General features: G+C 38.4%; 2 protein-coding genes across 4 annotated transcripts in view; one reads left to right on the forward strand and one right to left on the reverse strand.

The window, feature by feature from the left end:
- Nucleotides 1–22397, forward strand: ASPN (asporin). Its single transcript, XM_081848542.1, has 9 exons — nucleotides 1–407; nucleotides 3287–3375; nucleotides 7259–7545; nucleotides 8312–8424; nucleotides 10836–11049; nucleotides 13405–13515; nucleotides 17513–17606; nucleotides 19592–19730; nucleotides 20989–22397. Exons 3-9 carry the CDS (start codon nucleotides 7278–7280, stop codon nucleotides 21184–21186), a joined length of 1137 nt encoding a protein of 378 aa, XP_081704668.1. The 5' UTR covers nucleotides 1–407; nucleotides 3287–3375; nucleotides 7259–7277; the 3' UTR covers nucleotides 21187–22397.
- CENPP (centromere protein P) overlaps nucleotides 1–23277 on the reverse strand; it is a 148050-nt gene that overhangs the window by 66417 nt on the left and 58356 nt on the right. The gene's annotated exons all lie outside the window — the stretch shown is intronic.

The raw sequence follows: 23277 nt of genomic DNA on the forward strand, positions 1-23277 counted from the left end.
ATGTAACTTCTCTGCTAAGCCCTAAAAATCATTCAAATTATGGAAGAGACACTTGTTATCTGATTATTTTCCCCAAATGTGACCTCTGTTACTCTACTATAGTAATGTCTGCTGAGATGATTACCCACTGGGCCAATTGTTGCAGGATCTGCTAATAATACCAGTGTGTTGTTGTGACCTGATGGAGGTGAATTGGCCATGGCTGGAAGAATTAACTGTGGCAACTGGGAACAGACAAGAAAACTCATGAGATCTCAGAATCTTATGCTGTATTTGAGTGGAAATAAAGAAAGACTGAAAAGTTAAGGACTCACTATGCAGCTCCCAAAGCAGGCCTTGCCTTAGGAAGGAGGATGAGGATCACAAGTGCAGCTAAACCTTGTCACTTACTATGACAAATGGCCCAGGTAAAGTGAAGTTTGATGGTACAATATGGGCAAAACTCTACCAGAGTGATATAGCTCTCAGTATGCTGAGCTAGAGCTTCACTCTGATTGGCTGTGGGTACGGCTAGCCAGAAAGGGGTAGAGACAACACTTTGAGTGGGAAAGGGAAAGAGAGGTTTGGTTCCTGGCATTGGACTTTATAACAGCATAATCTCTGAGCTGTATAAAATCCTCCCTGAGGGAATATTTGCAGCCAGAGAAGTCAGACTCTGAGCAGAGAGTTAGCTTGAAAGATAGTGTTTATTATCTTTCAAGGGTATACAGACACGTGAGAACTGGGAAGCTCAATTTTGGGAGCAGAGAAGTGGAGTTGTGAGGGAATACTCTATGTCAGTGGTTCCCAACTAGCTAATTACTGAGGACCCCCTATTTTTCAAAAGCCAAGCCACAGACCCCCTACTTTTGAAAATTTTGATCACTCTATGGTAGTTACCTGTGCAAAGCAATTTTTTGAAAAAAATGTGCGGTAGCCCCTAATAAGCAAAGGATTTTAGATATACTAAAAAACAGACCATAAAAGTTGTGATATTACCACAAATTGCCTATCCCCAGACAGTAGTAAAAACTTGTCTCCATTGCTCCACTACAACTGAATTAAAAAAGCAATTGTGTCCCTAACTTGTAAGTGTTCTATATGCAGAAGGCTTTTTATATGAGAGAGTATTCCTTATTGAGATGGTACATCTTAGCAAAACTAAGGGCCAGGCTTAGATTTTGCATAGTTGCACTTTTGTTTTTGTCTGTTTTTTAAATAAAGGCGCACTCTGCATCTATTCTGGGTCTGAGTCATATACCCAAGAGACAACATTTCTGAGGTGGGACAATATATTGAACTAAGCCGAAGAACTACGCACACTACCACAAGGCTAGCGCAATTGCTTCAGGCTTTCTGGTTCCCCAGTATTGGTGGTAAAAATCTGCCTCAAGCAGGAAGAAAGGTGCAGGTTCAGATTCACCTACTTTTCTGCATCCTGGGATGGGAAAATTACCGTATTTTTCGCTCTATAAGACGCACCAGGCCACAAGACGCACCTAGTTTTTGGAGGAGGAGAACAAGAAAAAAAATATTCTGAATCTCAGAAGCCAGAACAGCAAGAGGGATCGCTGCGCAGTGAAAGCAGCAATCCCTCTTGCTGTTCTGGCTTCTGGGATAGCTGCGCAGCCTGCATTCACTCCATAAGACGCACACACATTTCCCCTTACTTTTTAGGAGGGAAAAAGTGAGTCTTATAGAGCAAAAAATACGGTACATAAATTCATGGAGATTATGGCTATCAATGGCTAGCTGTCATGATGGACTACCTCAGTCCATCATGGAGCATGGAGCATCAGTGTCTCTCTTTTTTTTACTATCAATGCTCTGTTATGTTACCGTTTATGTTATCTAAATATGGATAATGCTATGTCATTCTAAGATGCTATTAAAGTGCAGAGAAGTCTTACTTTAAGACACACCTGTACAAATTACCCTGCTGTTAAATTTTCTAGTGAGTAGATTGTCCCCATAAAAGGAACTTTCCCAGTAAACTCATTGGGACAGCCACATGGAATTATCTTCCTTGAAAGGCTCAGCATGCATTCTACTCTTGCTTGGTGTTCCCCTGAGCATCTTGAATGGATTCTTGACTATTTCTCGGAACATAACATAACATAACATAACATAACATAACATAACATAACATAACATAACATAACATAACATAACATAACATAACATAACATAACATGAGCCCTGTTGTATCAGTTCAAGCTCCTTTTAATCCCATGGCTAATCAGATGCCTTTGGGAAGTACATAACGAATCTCCATTCTTTTCAACTTGGAGAATAGGGATCATGTATGGGAGAGGGTTGTTGTATCCATTCCCTGCTTACGAGTTATGAGAGAGGGAAAAGACCTCTCCCTGCTGTTTCATAATGTGCTTTTTGAAGTTCAAGTTATAAAAGATATTTGTTATGTGGCATGGGAAATTACTATTTTAGAAACATAAGCTGAAGTTCCTTTGAGTGTTTGGACTTTGTTGAGCAGTTTGTAGGATCTTGAGCAGCGTGTTTCCAACCAATCTGCTGGAGCATACTGAAAAATCATAGTATGCTGGCCTCTTCAAAGAATCCAGTTCAGTTGGATGTCCTACTTCTTTTATGCTGACTAAGAATGTGTGTGTAAATGGAGTGGTGGTCTTTTCCTCTCTCTGCCCAGTAATCATTAAGTGAGGTAAGTGGCTGTATTTGGTGCAAAACTTTAACTAGATGCATTTTGGGAGAAGCGTGTGTCAGCAAACTCACTATGCACCCCAGTGGACACCTTGCTTGAGAGCCACTGCCATAGCTCTCTCTATATATGATCATCCTGTAACCCAATACATAGCTGTTTATTTAAATACCTCTGCCTTCAGCTCTAATGATATCCCCTTAAATATAACCAAGATAGAATAATTCATTTACTGTTAGGTTGCCCTGGGTAGAAAGATGGAGACGTCTTCATTTATGTAAGAAATGGCACACTGCAGAAATTTTATGAGGTGTGTACTTGCACATCAGAAATGGACTTGAATGAACCATATGGGGCTTGCACTGGCTTTGTGCCATGCATTATTAAGCTTCAAATTTAACCACATCTTCTGCTTAGACGTCTAGAATTAAGCTAGAAGTTTTGGCTGTGATACAAGCAGTGATGAAAAACACATGAGTAGTAACAAGTTTTCTTAACATCATTCTTCAGTGCTCAGATAGACTAATCTACAGAAGCAGTTTATTCAAGTATCACCCAGAGTGCCAGAAGGAACGGGAACTTTAAAGCGATTTTTTTTTACCCTTTTATTATTTATTGTTCATTTTACAGGCTTGAATCTGAGTTCTATATAGTAAGGAACTGGATATAAACTTCTCAGGTGGATTTTTATCTTTAGAAGAATTTGACAAACCAGAAAGGTATGTTTTAGTTTTGGGTTGTTGTTTTTTTTTAAAAAAACTTTTCTTATTGTAACTTAACATTGTGCTTTTATCATTACTAATGTAAGCTAATTGACTACTGTTCAGTATTTTAAAGGATATATTAGATGATTGTACACTGTAGTAGAAATGCTTTTATATTGTGAACTGTATGAAGAAAGGAAAACAGGAAACCTGTACCTTTTGAACTGGTCTACCATAGCACAGTTATATTTATCTAGGAGAGAAAAAATAGCACCCTATATAGTTTTATAGACATTTAATGATATTTTTTAAATTTAGCAATGTTTCCAGGCATTCAGAATCTGATATTTACCAAAAAAGCAAAACAAACTGGAAGAAACTCACTGCCAAATAATTGTTTACAAAAACATGGAAGCAGTATAAAGTGCCTCTTCTTTGATGTTTTGAACAGATGAACATAGTTAATTCCCCTCCAAGACATAGCAAGTCTCTGCATTTAAAAAATGTTTGACTTCCAATATTATACAGTAAACATTTCTGCAATGTTTCACCTTTATGCTGTAGATATTATAAACACAAAAGAGCTTTAAATGAATCAATTTATCTGGGAGAATGTATGAAAGGTTAGTAGATGCTAAGTTTATAACTAACTCACTGCTCAGGATTCCTCTTTTCCTTCCATGGTTTCTGTTTTTGTGCAGAGCAATGACTGGGGGTTACTAGCAAACACAAGAATTTCCCATGGCTCTTCACAAAAAAACCCAACATTTTCTTGCTACTGATTTACATTATTTAGAGACAAGGTTGTGTGAGCACCCTGCTCTAGACAATGGAAATTTTTAGCACTTTTAAAATCTGCCTTTTAACCATTTAGAATACACTCCAGTGTCAGCTCTGTCATGAAAACAAGTACCAAATATAATATTATGCAACTGGCATTTTGCCACTAGACAACTAAATGGTGTTCACTGTAGGTTTGCATACAACCCAATAATTGTTTTTACACTCCGTTCTATAATTGGTTATTTTAATATAATTGAGATGCTTTCCATCCTAGTACTTTTTATTATTTTGACTGCACCTTAAATTTTGCATAATTGCACATGAGTTACCTACTAATATCCTGACAGACAGCATTTTAAAAATACTATATAAGGAAGAGCACTGACTGCTGCACCAAGTATTAATGTGGAAAAAGCACCTGTGTTCTAATCTTAATCTACTGAGTAATTTTATTTATAAATATTAATACTTGGTGTGGCACCCTACCATTTATGCAGAAAGAAATATATCAGAAAGTTTAGGGTATTGACTTGATAGTAAGGCTGCTATCTTGTGAAAGTCACTTAGGCTGCAATCCTATCAGCACTTGCCTACAAGCAAGTTCCACATCTACTTCTTAGCATAGAATTGTGCTCTCAGTTTCTCAGATTTTCCACATATAAAAGTTAATTTGTCTTGATAAAGGGGCCATTGTGGTTTTTCTTTGTACATGTAAACCTGTAGCTTTAGTTTTTAACTGTATACATACATTGTTAAAGCAAGAGCAAATCAAGAGTGAGTATTATTTGGCAAAAGTCAGACAGAAAACATATTCCGACTACTTTTTATGTTCCATATATACTTGAAGTACATATCCCCAATGTCTCAAATCAATCTAACTCGACTTTCTGATGTAAAGTTAATTATTGAAGTTACAACATACTTCTGGCCAAATTGGCAGCATGAAACAATGTTTCCCTACCGTCTCTAAAATAATGATTTCCTGTGCCAAAATAAAATACTTAGGAAGTTTTTCCCATAAGACCAGGGGCTTAGTTAGGACTTTTCCTACTGTTAAGACAGTATGTCAACAGCACAGTTTAACAGCATGCAAAAGCTCTGAGGTCAGGGTATTTTTTCCTATTACAGATGTTGAGAAAGTAGTTAGGTTTCAGTGTTATTTCATTTACCAATCACTTGGTTCAAAGGAATGCCATTTTTTTTTTGCATTTCCACCAGCCATTCAGGATTTGTGTTTGGAGTTTATCATACTGTTAGGGCCAGAATACATATTATAATTCACATTTAGCTTTTAGACCATAATACATTTTTATATATTTTATGTATATACCTAAAAAAGTAAATGCTGATTTACTCATTGGGAATTGTGTCTGGCTGTAGTTTCTTGTTGAGTGTGCACTGAGTGGCAGAGCGGAGTTTGCATCTTCATTATATGTGAAATTACTCTAAGTGAAATGGGAAGAAATTATTGCCTTGAGGAGAAAACTGAACAATAGTAACAGAGGCCACAGAGTTTTATTAGCAAGGAAGGAGAGATTTCCTTAATTTCATGTATGGACAGAAGTTTCCTTCACACAGCATACATATGGAGGGAACTCCATATAATAATAAAGTAGCAGTGCTGCTGTCCCTGCCCCCAGCATCAGGTGCTGAATGTTTTCTGGTTTAAACTTTGTGTATCCTCAAGTATGGGGAACTTTTCAGTCAATCTGGCCACAGCAATGAAAGCACATAGTCTGTTTATTTAATTGCTTGCACTTCTTATCTGTGCAACTATGAACGAAACAGTAAGAAGAAAGTCATACAGGCCAACAGATTTGTTTTAAACATTATTGAAAGCTGCTCTGTTTTGCTGTGAGGGTGCCTAAGTATATAGAATGGAACAGAATAGTTCCTTCAGAGAGGGAGGGATGAGAAATGTATCCACGGATTCATTGTAAAAATCACTTAATAAAGTTGTATCCAACTAAATAAACTTTGGGAATGAAGGCTAGGTTGCAATTAATGTGCCAGCCTTTAAAAAGCCACAAGATTCTTTGTTGCTACAAGTGCTATGCATATGGAATAATAAGAGAGTCATTTCCTTGAATGAGTTAATTCCAAAATTCCAAAGAATGAGAGTGTAATTGTGTACACACCCTCAGAGGGGCAAGTGGAAGCAGTTCATGGAGAAGTATGAGAGTTTCGGTAGTTCATAAAGTTCCCTTCCCTTGTTGATTTCACTTCACTGATTCAGCAAGAGCCCTGGACTTCTTAAGATAATTTAATACAATACTGCCAAGTAACAATACCCTAGTTTTAATCTTCGTGCACTATATAACGGCTGCAAATCTCAAATAATTCTACACCTCACAGTGTCATATTGGCCTTGTTCTCATGTAATATTAAGACAAACTATGGCACACAAGTATGAGCAACCCAGGGTTAAAAATGCAGCTGTGTTGCTCCTGCCACAGTCATGCTGGTGCTGTGCTATCTGGAGCTAAGTCATGGCTACCCTGAGGTAAGCCATAACGCAGCTCACAATTTGCCTACCACAAACAAGCCATAAGCAATAAATAAGAACAAACATTGGTTGTAGCAAGACAAACCACAAACCTGGGTTTGTCTGTAATGTATAGCCCTAGATAGAATGATAGCTGCAGGACCAGGGAGGAGCAAAGTGGCTTCAGTTTTTGTTCTGGACAACTGAACACTTGTTTGTTCTTGCTAAACCAAAGTTTGGCAAGTTGGCACATTGGATATTAAGGTGCAAATAATGCAACACAATACAGTCAATACCCCCTGTCCAAGGAGTTGTTCCTGAGTACTAGGAATGAAATCTGAGCCACTTTATGTGCACATTGGCTGAAACTCTCTAAAGCCATTAGGGCAAACTCAAAGTCTTTGTAGTATTTCTTTTCAAACCCAGGCTATGAGGCCATGAGTTCATCAAAGCATCTAAATGGGCCCCATTAAAGAAAACTTACATCCTGGGAAAATTCATTTTTATGGGCTGCAACAGGGAAACACTTCATATTGGAAGTACAAACTTCTAAGAAGAAGTTCCAGACAACATCATACAAAGAAAGGAAATGCATAAACAAATTACAAACTAGCTTGTATTTTTTACTAGGAGTGTGTTCTCTGAAGATATGAGAGAATATGTGCTTCTCCTCCTCTTGGCTTTGTGCTCTGCTAAGCCTTTTATAAGCCCTTCATACTTCACCTTCAAGAACATGATGCTCATGGATATGGAAGACCTTGACGACGACGACGACGATGACGACAAAGATGACGATGACAGAGATGATGACAATTCTCTTTTTCCAACTAGGGCACCCATAATACCCTTTGATTTATTTCCTGTATGTCCCTTTGGATGTCAATGCTACTTGAGAGTTGTACACTGTTCAGATTTGGGTAAGAATAAATCTGTACTTTATTTTCATTGGATCTATGTTGTTTATTTGTAATACCCACACACTTTTGTGAAATGGCACAATCTGGAGGTGGTAATAGTTTTTTCTCTAGAGCCTATGAACTCTAAGAGTATTTCCCAGAAATAGAGTTCAATAAAAGTCTATTCAGTAAATTAATATGTTAACCAGAATTATTTCAACAGCTGCCATCACCAAGGTATTAGGTTTATTTGGACACCTCAAAAATAAACACAAGCCTAGGGAAAGAACTGCTTTGCTATCTGTTACTTTCTTGTGTATCTCTAGATTAATCTTATGCCTAATTAGATATAAAGTCATTTTAAAAAAGCATAATCATGCCACCAGAGCAGTCTTTTTGTAAGAGTTCAGTAGAATCTCATCTGTTCAATTTATCGGATGCTACCTTGCCCATGTTGAGCTCTCTGATAAACTGAAACCTGATTCCAGGTTTCTAAATATAGCTTCATCTGTTACTCAAACAAAGGAGAAGGGGGCACAATCAGCATTAGATTTTATTGATAGTGGAAGGGGTGATAGCCAACCAATTCATATTTAGAGTAGACCCAGCAATATCAATGGGTCTACTATGAGTAACATTGGCTATACCCAAAAGTTGGAATTAATGGTTACAAAACATTTTAAATTATTGCAAAACTGAAACAAACATTTCAGCATAATACAAACAAATGGAGATTAAAGGGTCTTTTGTTTGTAGATGAATATTTTTTTTTATTTCTAATTAATAGGTTTGACCTCAATACCAAAGAATATTCCCTTTGATACTCGCATGATAGACCTTCAAAATAACAAAATAAAAGAGGTCAAGGAGAATGATCTTAAAGGACTCACATCGCTACATGTAAGTCTGCTTTCTAGCATTCCTAGTATTTGTCTCTATCAAGGACTATGGCAATCTATCTTATGTCAAGTAGATGTTTTCTACCCTGACAGCCATTAACATAAAATGTATGGAAAGCAATGTGAGAAAAGATCAATAACACTTATGGGAAAAGTCAGTTACAGTGGTACCTCTGGCTAAGAACTTAATTCGTTCTGGAGGTCCATTCTTAATCTGAAACTGTTCTTAACCTGAAGCACCACTTTAGCTAATGGGGCCTCCTGCTGCTGCTGCGCCGCCGCCACACAATTTCTGTTCTCATCCTGAAGCAAAGTGCTATTTCTGGGTTAGCAGGTACTATTTCTGGGTTAGCAAGAGTCTGTAACCTGAAGCGTATGTAACCTGAAGCATCTGTAACCCGAGGTACCACTGTATTTGTTATCTAAAGCACAGAAAAAAACACTTTCCATACACAAAGTTGATCAATATTCCTGGTTTATTGTTTACCTAAACTACAGACAACCTTCAGTTCACCATTAACTGACAGATCTTGGGCTGAATTCACCCCTAATGAGTCATGCCGTAGGAGCCTGTGCAAGGACTTTCACTAGTGCAATGGGGCTTATGCTCTCTTCTCCCACTATGTGCCCCTTAAATTGGCTCAGGGTATGTGTGTGTGTGTCAGGACAACCCCCAGAAAAAGGGGAAGGAGAGAGGGGATCATTCTGCCTGGCAAGCTGAAATTGTTGCACTGACGGAAAGACTGCTGTAGCTCATGTTGAATTCCTCCCCTTATGTCAGAGTGCAGATGTCTTCATATGCCGAAGTAAAGAAAATCTCATACATTTTTTGTATAAACTTTCCCATGTCTTGGATTCCAGCTGAATGGCCAGTTGAACGCCTAACTAACAGAAAGTTCTTGGCCATATAAGAAATACATTTTGTTTAGCCTAGCACTTGAATTATAAATAAATTGACTACAGTCTTTTAAGACAAACAAACATTTCATAGCTTAATGTAAAATCCTGTTGTTTACTGACAACCAGTAGCAAAATATTGTGCCTAGCCAACATACAGCCTTCTGTTTAAATCAAACTAGCACACATGTTTTTTGAAATCTCACTGAACAGGACTGGGAAACTTTTTCCAGCCTAAGGGCTATATTCCTTACTGAGCAAATGCTAGACACATGTCAGCGATGGACATGTTTTACAAAGCCATCTTGCAATTGTGATTATTGTTTCAAATGTCTAAGATTGGTACTGGAATCAGGAAACTAAATGGGGGGAAAACACATTTTTAGGGTGGCAATTCTGCCAGACCAAGAGAGGTCTGTCCCTAAGATTTCAGCCTTCAGTTCTCTAGGAAAAGGGTCAAAGTTCCTCTTCCTCAGCTGCCTCAAGTTCTTGGGAATAGTCATGCCAAGGTACCTTAGGTCACCTGACTGAAGTTTCAGCCACGTGATGTTCTAAAGTCTTACCTGATGCTCAAGGGGGAGAGCATACACAAAGTTCTGATTCAGGTTAGTTAATGTCCAGTTCTTCTGGAATTTACTTAGAAGTTGTGATTTTTCTATCACCACTGCAAAAAAGGAAGGGGGACAGTAGACACCATCTTTGGTCCCCCTGCTTTGAATGAGACTAAGCCATTCACGCAAACTTGTGTTTGAGAGGGAGAGTAACACTGGGAGTAGAGCAAGGACATGATGTGCATGAAGTTTGATATAGAATTTGCTTTGGTGGCAAATGAATTGCCATCCCACCCTGTCAAATATTTTATAAACACCAAGCGACAACAGAGCTACATGGCATTTAATGCTACCACTGTGGTGTATAGCATTCAGTGTTCTAATTACAGGATCTGCCAGCTAATTGGTAAGAGCTGCACAGTGAGATAGACACTGTGGTGTCATAGTTCAGGAGGGCTGTTGGGTGGTACAGATCCAGAGACACTGGATCCTTTCCCATCTTAAGTACCACAATCAATATGGACCATAACCAGGATTCTGGGAAAGCACTGCCCTGCATAATTTCACTAAGCAGCATCAGCAGTTGTGGGACTGTTCCAAAATATCTTGCAAAATTCAGCTCTAAAGCTATCCATGGCATAAGACTTCTGTCACAATCACACACAGTTGGGATACAGCTTACGTTTTGACAGTACATCTAAATGAAACTAAATGTTAATTCTTATTTCCCATTCTTAAGTCCTGACTGATTTCACTCCCTCTTGTTACTTGTTACTTCTTCAAATCTAAACACACACACACACACACACACGTTTCATTTTGGAGCTTTCTGATGCGTAGGTGGTGTTTTTGAATTCAAATGTGCAAAATACATATATGCAGTTTTAAAAAATATGACATCTTCTGAATGTGAGACGTAAAATAAAATAAATATTCTAACTTCACCTTTTCACATTTTGCCTAGGCACTTGCACTGAACAACAACAAAATAACCAAGATCCACCCCAAAGCCTTTCAATCAACAAAAAAGTTGCGGCGCCTCTACTTGTCCCATAATCACTTAACTGAGATTCCAGCAAATCTGCCAAAGAGTTTAGCTGAGATAAGAATTCATGATAATAAAGTGAAAAAGATACACAAAGAAGCATTTAAAGGAATGAAGGCTTTACATGTGTTAGGTAAGTGTGTTTTTTATAAATCAAGCTGTTGCATAATACCAGGGGGGAAGCAAACTACAGTACAGTATTATTTCATTCATCAGCAATGTGATAGAAATCAGGGATTAAATGAGCCCTAGATGAAAGGAAGGCTCAGAAACAGAGCTGAGACAGAGCTGTCTGCATCCAAATGCAGCCATGGGGTTTCTGCTGAACAAATGGTTCCCAACAGTAGATTATTTTTTCTTAGCCCAAGCTTTGTAGGTAAAATTCAGATTCCTTTTTGGCTGCCTGTTATTTTCTACTCTACCCAGCAAATGCAAACAGAATGGTTGCTTTATAGGGCAGAGAAAAAAACAAACCATCACCTGCACATGGGAGTGAATTGTGTGGGAATGATTTCTTGTCTGGCTACAGTTCACACAGAAACAAGGCAGGCAGCCCAAGTTACTGCGTGGTTCTCTCATACATCCCTACCCCATCTGAGCAAACTGTGTGCATTTGTGTGTATTAGACTTTGTCCCAGCTGGTTGAGTTTTTCCAACTATGCTCTCCTGCTCTGTGTTACATGCCTAAGTGGTCAAACTCTCATCTGCACCAGGATGACAAATACTGAGATCATATTCCTAAGTGTGGGTGCTCTTAAGTTTCAGATGACTAGTTTGTTTTTATTCTTTAAATAAGATGTTTTAGAGGGGTGATTCACTTTGGGCAAGTAAGGTCAAGAAAAGTGTCTTGCCAGGTTACTTAAACATTTTAGAAATATGACAAACTGAATGTAAGGGGATAGTACAACTGCATTCCACCCTCACTGTGGAAGATTCTGCCATTTCCCAATAGAACAAACTAAGGAACTGATATATTGCATTGTTTTCTTGTAAGAATGTTTGAGGAAAGGTTTGTCAGGTAATATAAAAAGTGTGGATTTCACCCTGGCACCCTATCTCCTCCATCCCTTAAAAAAAAATTAAATCCAGGAAAGTGCCCTTCCTTATCACAGTCATATGGAGATAGGTTCTGTTTACTCCATGATGGGAGGCACACTGTACATAATCAAACATTATTTTATTTATTACATTTATATACCACTTTTATCTTCCAAGGATCTCAATAATGTGTACATGGTTCTCCTCCCTGCCCCATTTCATCCTCACAACAACCCTTTGAGGTAAGTTGGGCTAAGAGATGGTGACTGGCTCAAGGTCACCCAGTGAACTTAATGGCTGAGTGAGGATTCAAACCCTGCTCCTCCCAGGTCCTACTCCAGCACTCTAACCATTATGCCACACTGGAACTGAACCATAGCTTTGAAAATAGATTATGCTGCTTTGGAGGGCCCTGGCTTAAAATAAACTCTCACACTGGTCTGTGTGACATGGACAATTAAAAACATAAGGAGAACCCTGCTGGATCCACAGACAAGTGCTATTTAGACCAGCATCCTGTTTCCTACAGTGGGCAACCAGATGCCTATGGGAAATCCACAAGCATGCGTAAGGGCAAACAACTGGTATACAGATGCATGCTACTGCCTAAGGGGATTGCAGCTTAAGGCTACAAAAGCAGACTGAAGGTGCAAATTTACATGCCTATGCAGAAGTTTCAAAGAGTAAGATAGCATATGTCATGATCTTGAGGAGAGACAGCAGGGAGTATAAAGGACATTGACTACTCGAATTAGGAAGAAAAGTAAACTGAATCCTGAGAGTGAGGTACATTTCTATTGGACACTTTTCTGCCCCAACACTAGGTTGCGCTGCATAACTCATCATAATGAACTTCACCAACAACAGCATTAGTGAACAGACTTACATGTCTATTCCAAGTTCCAAGGAGTAAGATAGCATATAGTCATCAAGCCTAGCAGCCAATGACAACCTTATTCTCCTTGAATTTGGCCAATCCTTTAAAGCCATGTAAGTTGGTCGGTATCACATCTTGTGGAAATTAATTATTTCCATCTTTGATAAATGTTTGCTTTATGAAAGGTTGACTGAAGTTTTTGAAAGAATTGTATGCAACTAGGAGCAAGTGTTCCCTGACATTTTAGAAGCTTTGATCTGCATTGCTTTGGTTTTTGGTTGTATTCTCCTTAAAAACAATGCACGACTTCAAGAATTTCTGCCATGTGACATGGCTTAATTTCTAAGCAAGAAACATTGGAGCTCAACTTTGTCTGGGAGTCATGCCTTCACATGGAAGCCACTACCCATACCTATGAGTATGAAGAGAACATTTATATTTCTGAACGGAGGAAATCGTGCTACACATGTTTAAAGACATTCTTTCATTTCTTAATGCTGTAAAAGCCTCAACCAAGGAAAGGTGTCTTAAAAACTACAGCCTCACAAGCCACAACTGTTATTCTTTTGGCAGAGATGAGTGCAAATCCTATTGATAATGAAGGAATAGAACCTGGGGCCTTTGAAGGTGTGACAGTCTATCATATAAGAATTGCAGAAGCTAAATTAAACTCTGTTCCTAAAGGTATGATCTTTTTTATTATATAAATCAGGTTTTTTATCTTACATTTTCTCATGTACATTGCTTTCTAATTTTGAGTTTGGTATTATGCTGATTGAATTAAAAATAATGGTGGTGATATACTTTTTAATTACAATGCATAATAAACATCAGAAGCCTATGGACACACCAAGGATCACCAAAATATGCAGATACCTGGGCAGATAGCAAAAAACTTGGAAGCACAAATTTAAAGGATATACCGTAGATTCCGGTGTATAAGGCGACTTTTGAACCCCGGAAAATCTTCTCCAAAGTCGGGGGTCGCCTTATACGCCAGGTATGGGTGGCACGGAGCTGAGCCCGCCCCCCGCTGCTGCTGTGGCGGTGGCTCCGAAGCAGCAGCAGCGGGCGGCAGACTCACCTCCATGCCAGGCAGCTTTTTCCCTGAGCGCGCCCCTGTTGCTGCTTCTGAAGCAGCAGCAGCGAGCAGGAGGCTGAGCTCCATGCCGGGTGGCTTTCTCCTGGCACGGAGCTGAGCCCGCCCCTGTTGCTGCCCAGTGTATTGGGCAACTGGGCTTATAAGACGAACCCTCAAATTGCAGCTGCCAATTTGGGGGGTCGCCTAATACGCCCAGTTGTCTAATACGCCGGAATCTACGGTACATTTTTTTCTTAAGTGCCTTAAAATTCTGAGAAATCCCAGAAGTAGGTGTTTCCTGAGGGTCACTACTGTAGCTACTCTAATGACTATCTACCTAGGAAACCTGATCATTTGGAAATACAGATGAACTGATAATACATTATCTCCTTTCATGACTCAGGCTCATAGAAGTGTCACTGCACAGCGGCAGAGGGTAAAGCTGTAGAGTATCCAAGTCCTAGACAGAGGACTTGTCTGTCTTGTTAGACAAGCAACAGCAAATAGCTGTTATCTTGGGATCAAAACCTGGGGCAATGTATTATGGGAACTGGGGGCAAGACTAAGGCAAAACTAAGGCTAACCGGCAGGCAATCTGAAACATTGCTCCAGTGCTTGTTTGAAGCCAGCTGACAACTGAAATACTCTTAGAATGGTACATGTTGTTGAAGGCTATCCTGGCAGTCAGTCTTATTAAAGAGCCAGAATTCTCCTTTTGAAGTGTACACTGACTCTAGGATTAGCACAGTGGTGAAGGCATGATGCCCAGAGCTGGGCCACCTTCCAGGAAGAAGTAATCAGGAGAAGTCAATGAGGAAGTATGGTCTGTTTATGTTACTCTTCCTCTTTAAGCAAGGAAGAAACCTCAGCAACTGCTTCTTGAGATGGTCTAGGGAGAAAACCTCCCACCTTTCCCAGGGTCCTGATGTCCCAGGAGTTCTCTTTTGCTGTTGAGATATCTAGTAATGAGCCAGGGATACATACTCACTATGTAGTCACTAAAGAGGCAAACTTCTCTGGCATTATTATGACAACTTGAAGGAATTCATAGAACTCTACAGAAAATAATTTCCTAAACTAGTTATAACAACTTAGTGAGGGTAGAGAACTACTAGCTCCTTGTACCATTTTCGGGAAATATTTGCCTTCTAAATAAAAACTCCTGGTGAAAGCAAGACATCCTTTCATGACATGCCATGAAACACAGGAAATCAGCCTGAACTGAAATCCTCTTTGCTTCCCAGTTCCTGAATGAACACAAGTAACCGCACAACTTATGCATGTTTACCCCAAAGTAAGTCCCATTGAGTTTAGCAATGTTTACTCCCAGTTACTAACTGTAGGCTTGCAGCCTTAGGTGATCCTAAACCCACCTAACTTTTTGTTGACTAAACTCAGGGTCACAATGCAAGAAAATGTTAATGAGAAAACATTAATTCTCCCTTCTGAGTAAAAATTAACATTGGCAGGCAAACAAGTGTGAACAAACATTTTTGTTTAATTTACCAACAAATGACCAGAAAAAACATGAATACATACACTAGAAAAATATTAGCATGCTAAAAAGAGTAGGGAAAGAAAACTATTAGTTGGTATTTTCATATTAGTGTTGCCAGAAGTAATAGCACTGGAGATTTAATATTTTCCTAAGCCACTATGGAAATTAGAAGCATGCTTGAGGTCATGGTACTGCACAAAAAATGATAACTAAATATAATAAACAGAAAGCTCTTGGAATCTAGAAGTACTAAATGCCTTCCATCTCTAATTTTAAAGCACACCACAGAAACAACTTTTGGCTATTCCCTGAATACAGAGGCCAACAGTTCTGAAGTATGGGTGGCTGCTTAGATTTAACTTGGAAAGCTATTCTGCAGATCAGCATGAAAAGAACACAACAAGGATACTATTATGCTTACAATTTCCATAGCCTATGCTATCATAATGTCCTTGACAAATATAAAATTGCAACTCCTACATCCTTTGGAAAAATCCTACATGCGGTGATGATTATCACATATTTTTATTAGAAAAATATGAACTTGCTCATCAGCTGCTGAGAAATTGCACACAATGTTTGTATCTGGTTTTGTCCATTTTAGGAAGTACTAGGGCAAACTCAAAAGTCTAGCAAAAGATACATAGTGAAATTATAACATTTGAAATATCACAAATATATGCAGGTCCACTAAAACACTAGATGTTGTGTCCTTGCCACTTATGAATAAAGTGGGTTATGTGGTTATAAGGCACCACGGTGCACAATGCTGTCTGCAGTGTCATGCCTGTATGCATGTAAAGCCACTCATAGACATACTTTATAACCCTAGGAGTAAGGAAACCCTATTCCTGCATCCCAGATTCTTCAAAATAGGATATGGTTTGAACAGATCTCAACAGGCAAGAATCAACATATAGGGAGATATATTTTCCATTTACCATGCTGGGTAACCTTAGGCTTGTCACTCTCACCCTAACGTACCTTCAGATTGCTGTTGTGATAAAGTAAGATAAATTAGAACTATGGATGCAATATTACTCATTTATTTGTTAATGTTAAATCAAAACTATTTGACAAAAAATTGTTGCCAATTAATTTGGTAGCTATTTTAAACAAATCATGTATGATTTTTAATACAAAAACCACGAGTGTTTTAGAGGACTCACACAGGACGAAGTGTCTCTTCTAAGATGCATGCCCACTGCTACACATGCAGGAATCATCTTTTTCTAAAGGAGTGTTTTTCTTCCAAAACTATTATTTTAGTGAATGGAAATACAACAATCCTAACTGGGTGAAGTGATGGACACTTGCAAAGCTCTGCTGGCTTGTGGTGGTTAGGTCAGGAGGTGAAAGAGTGCCTATTTTTATTTTCGTCTCCCAGCAGTTCCAAGACTGCCTCTGACCCTCTGTTTCAGAGTCTATCCCATCAAATCTTTCTGCTGATGTATATGTGACCTCCAGAGCATATTACACATACACACAAACACACAAACACACAAACACACACACACCAGCCATGTGGAGAAGTATGATTGCCCCATTTTACCCCTTCTAGCCAGCAGATCTAGGGGTTAGGATTGCTCTCTAAGTCACTTATTTTAATTAATTGACAGTGTGCATTTCTACTTAGAAGTAAATCCCACTGTGTCCAAAACAGTCCATGGAAAATGTACACAGGATTGCTGTTCAACACTACAAGCCTATATATGCCTATTCAAAAGCAAGTCCCATGCAGTTCAATCACGTTTACTCCCGGATTATAGTTTTGCAGTCTAAAACTTAAGCAATAAATTGAACAAGATTTTTTTTAAAAACCACCCTAATAATAATTTGCCCTAGGTCTTTTATCTAATAGTAGGAAAGGGAATGACAGCATAGAAAAATTCCAGAAACTTATTGCAGAAATTTCTGCACAATATTATTTACAATAGTGAGACTTTTTCTATCAGTTGCATTAAAAATAACATCTTAATGCTAAAGGCAGAAGTCCTGCAAATAAAATAAAACAAACTATTTTCCTCAACACAATTAATACATTGCCTCTTGAAATTCTTTGTGTCCAGCTTAAACACTTAATGTGTGTCTCTCCCTAATAGGATTGCCTTCCAGCCTATTGGAACTTCATGTAGATGGCAACAAAATTTCTGCAATAGAACTCGAGGATTTTATTCGTTATAAAAACCTTCAAAGGTAACACTTAATATGGAAAATTCTTTCCAAACATTTGATATTATGTAAACATTTTAGGATTTTCTCATTTTTAAAACTATGAGGAATGGTGCAGTGATTGAAACAACCAATATTTCCTAAAAAAAAAATAAGGGCACTTCGAGGTGGAACATTTCTCATGTGATTCAGTGTACCTGGCATCTGATCAGTTATGTAGGAACTGGGCCAGTCCTTTTGTTCATTCATGTGGCATTTAACATAGTCAAAAAGCTGGTGTCATGGTCCAAGCAACAGGTCACAGCAAGCTGTTAAATTTCCATGCAACACTTTAGCCATTTCAGCTTCTATATGGGCATTGCTTAAGGAAGCGTGGTTGTGTAATCCATTTGTTTCACTCAAATTAATTTAAACCTTACTTTTTTTACTTCACTAAGATGTGGACAGTATTGTGATTATATTACAGTCTCTGAACTAAAGTGCCTTTATCTTGTAAGACTCACCACACATAAAGTCCTTAAGAGCTATTGCTAAGGGGAAAAAACAGCACTTACCATGAACTTGTTTTGCTGTTTAATTTAATTAAATTGAAAAATATGAAGAGCAAATGAGAACTTGAGCCAAAGTATGATGATAATAATAATAATAATAATAATAATAATAATAATAATAATAATTTATTATTTATACCCCGCCCATCTGGCTGGGCCTCCCCAGCCACTCTGGGCGGCTTCCATAGAAAGCAAAAATACAGTAAAATATCACACGTTAAAAACTTCCCTGAACAGGGCTGCCTTAAGATGTCTTCTGAATGTCAGGTAGTTGTTTGTCGCTTTGACATCTGCTGGAAGGGCGTTCCACAGGGCGGGCGCCACCACCGAGAAGGCCCTCTGCCTGGTTCCCTGTAGCTTTGCTTCTCGCAATGAGGGAACCGCCAGAAGGCCCTCGGCGCTGGACCTCAGCGTCCGGGCATGATGAGTAAAAGACAGCTTCAGCACAACCGAGAGAAAAAAGTAAGATTGAAGACCTGGTGAATAGTAGTTCTCATTATTTGTTTCACCAAGTAATTTCAGAAGACAGTGCCCAGTGCAACTGATTTTAGGAAGACATGTTTACCTATCTTGAGAAAATAATAAAATAACGGGGAGGGTGTGTGAGGAAAACTCAGGACAATGGCTACAGTTCAGAGGGCTATACAGTACGTTCACAGAGTACAGAGACTGTTGTTTGAAAGAAACAAGTCAAGAAACCTGTGTACATAACCAAGCCTTTCGATCTCAAACAGAATTGCCAGTTTAGGTTGCACATGAGGTCAGCTGGAGATTTGGATTACTTCCAGGTGAGCATTGTTGCAAAAGAGAGAGCAGCTGGCTGAAAATAAGACATTGTTTGTTTGTCCAGGGAGCAGCATAAGGAAGGCAGAGTTGCTATAGAGAGGGAGGGGATGGAAGAAGCCTTAGAAAAACCCACTGACCTTTCAAAAAACTGGATGTCTTGATTTATCAGAATGATTAATTATTAGAACTCCTTCTGTTATAGGCATCAGATTAGACAGCCTATATATAATTCTACCTCTGTAATTAGCTGTTGCTTCAACTGAATATGAGATTTGAATCAGATGCTAAGTATAGACTCTTAACAGAATAAAGACTAATGATGAAAACTGAGAATGGTCAGTGTCCACTACAATGTTCTGAAACATACTTTTGTATACTTTCTCATTGGGTTTCTCTTTGCCGGAGGTATCAGCATCAAGGTACCACTTATTCTTTCTGGAAGACTTGAGTACAATAGCAAGTGCCCCACTTTTCTCTAAATTCTCTGTACACTGCACAGGATCGTGGGAAGGGTAGGTCACTGGCAACCAAATTATGGGTTTGGCTAGTAAGCCAAGACTTCTTAACCACTGTTTCTATATGTTCATTTCTCTATACAGTATGTTAAATGGTTTCTTAGTGTTATCTTAAACCATATTGTCTCAGGTACGCTTTTTTAACATTTATCTTTAGGTTGGGGCTAGGAAACAACAGAATCAAAGATGTGGAAAATGGCAGTTTTGCTAATATGCCAAATATACGAGAAATCCATCTAGAGAAGAATAAACTAAAAAAAGTGCCTTCTGGTTTTCCAGATCTGAAGTATCTGCAGGTAATACACAATGCAGCAGACTTTTAAAATCTTATCCTCTTGACATTTTTGTCCTACTTATTCAGTGTATTGTCAATCTATACAATAAACGTTTTTTAAAAAATGTGTTGGATTCGGTTTTTAGCCCACAGATAGGGGCAGGAAAACCTAACTTCCTTGCTACCACCAGTCTTCAGAGTTCCCAGAAAATACTTCCCATGTGGCATGGGACCTTTAGAAGAGTGGACTAGAGTGCAGAACTTTCTGCTCTACACAAAAAAGGAGCCTATGCCCAAATTTCACTCTCCCTTCACCCCCCACTTAGCAGGGTCTTCTGACTCTCGGGGGGATGTCATTTTCAGGGGGCTCTACGGGCTGGCAGGGAGAAGGATGAGAACTTCACTTTCCACCTATGCCCAGCTGTGTACAGGTATCTGGATCCAGCCAAGTATATTTTATGGTTTTTTATTTAAAAAAACCGGTCAAGACATGGGTTTAATGTAAGTATGCACTCATGTGCAGCAATTACCAAAAGCTAAGAGTTAAGTCCCAGTGTAAATGCAATACTACCTGACTGCCTGACATGGATACATGATCAGGAACAGAAGTTTACAAACTCTTCCATTTCCCCCATCTCAAACTGGCATATCCGCCCCCTTTTAATTCCAAAACTACAGTGGTGCCCTGCAAGACGAATGCCTTGCAAGACGAAAAACTCGCTAGACGAAAGGGTTTTCCGTTTTTCGAGGCGCTTCGCAAGACGAATTTCCCTATGGAAACGTCTTGCCAGTCTTGCGAGTTTTTTCCCTCCCCCCCTTTTTCTAAGCCGCTAAGCCGCTAATAGCTGCTTAGCCGCTAAGCTGCTAATAGCGCTAATCCGCTAAGCCGCTAATAGGGGTGCTTCGCAAGATGAAAAAACCGCAAGACGAAGAGACTCGCGGAACGGATTAATTTTGTCTTGCACCACTGTATCACCACTGATACATCTGGACTTGTGTTTTCATAATCATAGTGACTCTGGCAACCCAATTTCCCCCAATTTTTACCTTTTGTCCTCTATCTAAGAAGTATCAAAAATTAAACATTAAAAGTATATTGAATATTTTTCTATAAATCAATATAAACCTCACTTTCCCCTTTGAATTTTAGATGCAAATATCTAAGGCTGCAATCTATACACTTTTACCTAGGATTAGCATATATTTCAAATCTTCACATGCAATTTAATGTAGTCATGGGATATGTCAAATATTTATTTTTTCTTTCTGTCCTCTTACAGGTTGTCTTTCTTCATTCTAACAGTATTTCAAAAGTGGGAGTGAATGATTTTTGCCCAACAGGAGGAAGGCTGAAGAAGACGTTATATAGTGGCATAAGTTTATTCAACAATCCTGTTAAATACTGGGATATCCAGCCTGGAACATTTCGCTGCATATTAAACAGAAACAGTGTGCAGATTGGAAATTATGGAAAATAAAGGTGTATATCCAAAACATCATTCAAATTGCAATGTTAAAACCAGCAATATAATACTTGAAATTTGTTGAAGATGAACAACTTTATACTGTCCAATTGCTTTATAAAATACTAATGTAATATCCCATAAAATTCTAATCTTATGTTAAATTTACATATCTTCCAGAATAAAAGGCCTCCTGAACCCTAAACTGGAAACTTATCATTAGGTGTTTCCTATCATTGTTGTCTAAGCTATGTTTATAAACTATTTTTTTCTTAGCAGAAAATAATGCAAAATTTTGAAACATTTTTTTGATTAACCTATATTTTTTTCTGTATTGCAAACATATCCTGTAAAGGTATTTATCAGATTTCAAGGGGGAATTGTGAACTTTTAAGTTAACAAAAGTAAACTAAACTGGCTAAGAAGAAATTTTAAAAGGTACTGTAGTATTAATTTGTTGGTAAAATACATCAGGTCAGGTTAGATAATATGTATATCTTTGTAGTAAGCTGAAAGGCAAGATTGATACCATACACTTACAAGCCTCAATGCCTTTAGTATTTATTCATGTAGTTTCTCCCGAAAACTATATATTCTGTTGGTAACAAAGGTGTATGTATGCTAAATATTAACAATGTAGAAATCCTATAACTTTTTTTCTTTTTAAAGGAATGATAAAATTCTCTGCAGGCCAGTACAAATACACCATTGTTATATACTGTAAAAATAATTACTCAAGCTGGCAGTTTGGGACACAGTTAAAAGACCTGCAGTCATAGGGGCCTAGTACACTGTTGCAAAGGGATTTTTTTTAAATGAATGGACAGGAATTCCAAACATGTGTAGCATACCAAACTTAGTTTACAGAGGAAAAAGGAGTAGCCCCTGTGTGCACAGAGCTGTGTGTGTACACCACAGCCACTGGATCACTGTCACTGTATGCTGACCTTGTATTCCATATTACATCTTGAGTACTGTAACTTTGCTGAATCCATATAATGCAAAATGTGTTTGATCATGATTGAATAACTAATGATGGGACTGTATAAAAGTGGCTATCTTGACTATAGATTTAATGTGCTGTTCATATAAACAGGAAGTTGAGAATTTAAAAATTCTAAATGGTGTCCATTAAAATGCTAGATTGAAACCTTTAATGTTGTCATGCTGTTTCCTATTCAGTTTAAGTGAAATAGTAATATTAAAAATATACTACTTATTGTAAACTTTGCAGCCTGATTCTTGGCATGTTTTATCCAAAAGCCTGTCCAATAGATTTCAGTACGAGTTAATTTCTAGTATGAATGTCTAAGATTCCTATATTAGATTTTGAAATTTTACTGATTTCTCATAATCTTATTTATTTACTGTAGACTGTATCCAACTAAGTTAGAATAAAGCCACTGAAATCAATAGCCTTGATTAACTTAAATCTATTGTACAATTCATTCATATTAATACTTATATCTAGGCTTTTGGCCTATTACCAATATTTCTTCCAAGAGCAATTTTTATGATATGCTGCTGTGGGACAGGTGGGGAAAAACTTTCCTTTCTGTGTACCTCCTTCACTTTATGTAGCAAATCCTGTGTGTGGTTTGCCTCCTTGCACTCATGGTGTTGTTACTCCCTTTACAATAATTTAAATATATGGCCCTTCCTATCAGTCTCATTGACAAGGAGAACAGGTGAGGTCCCTACAGACTGGAGGTGGGCAAATGTTGTCCTCATCTTCAAAGGGGGGGGGGGAGAAGACCCAGGTAACTACTGACCAGTGAGCTTGACATGGATACCAGAGAAGGTCCTTGAACAGAAAATTCAAGTTGATCTGTGAGCATCTAGAAAATGATGCTGTGATTACTAAGACCCAGCATGGGTTTCTCCAAAATAAGTCATGCCAAACAAATCTGATTTCTTTTTTTGATGGAATTACAAACTTGGTGGATCACAGAAATGCTGTGGACAAAGTGTATCTTGATTTCAGTAAGTCCCCCATGATATCCTTGTGAGGAAAGTGGCAAAATGTGGGTTGAACGAGGTAACTGTTAGGTGGATTTGTAGCTTGACTGACTGAACCCAAGAGTACTCATTAATGATTCCTCACCA

Source organism: Podarcis erhardii (assembly GCF_964252035.2).
Source record: "Podarcis erhardii genome assembly, chromosome: 2".
Classification (NCBI taxonomy): domain Eukaryota; kingdom Metazoa; phylum Chordata; class Lepidosauria; order Squamata; family Lacertidae; genus Podarcis; species Podarcis erhardii.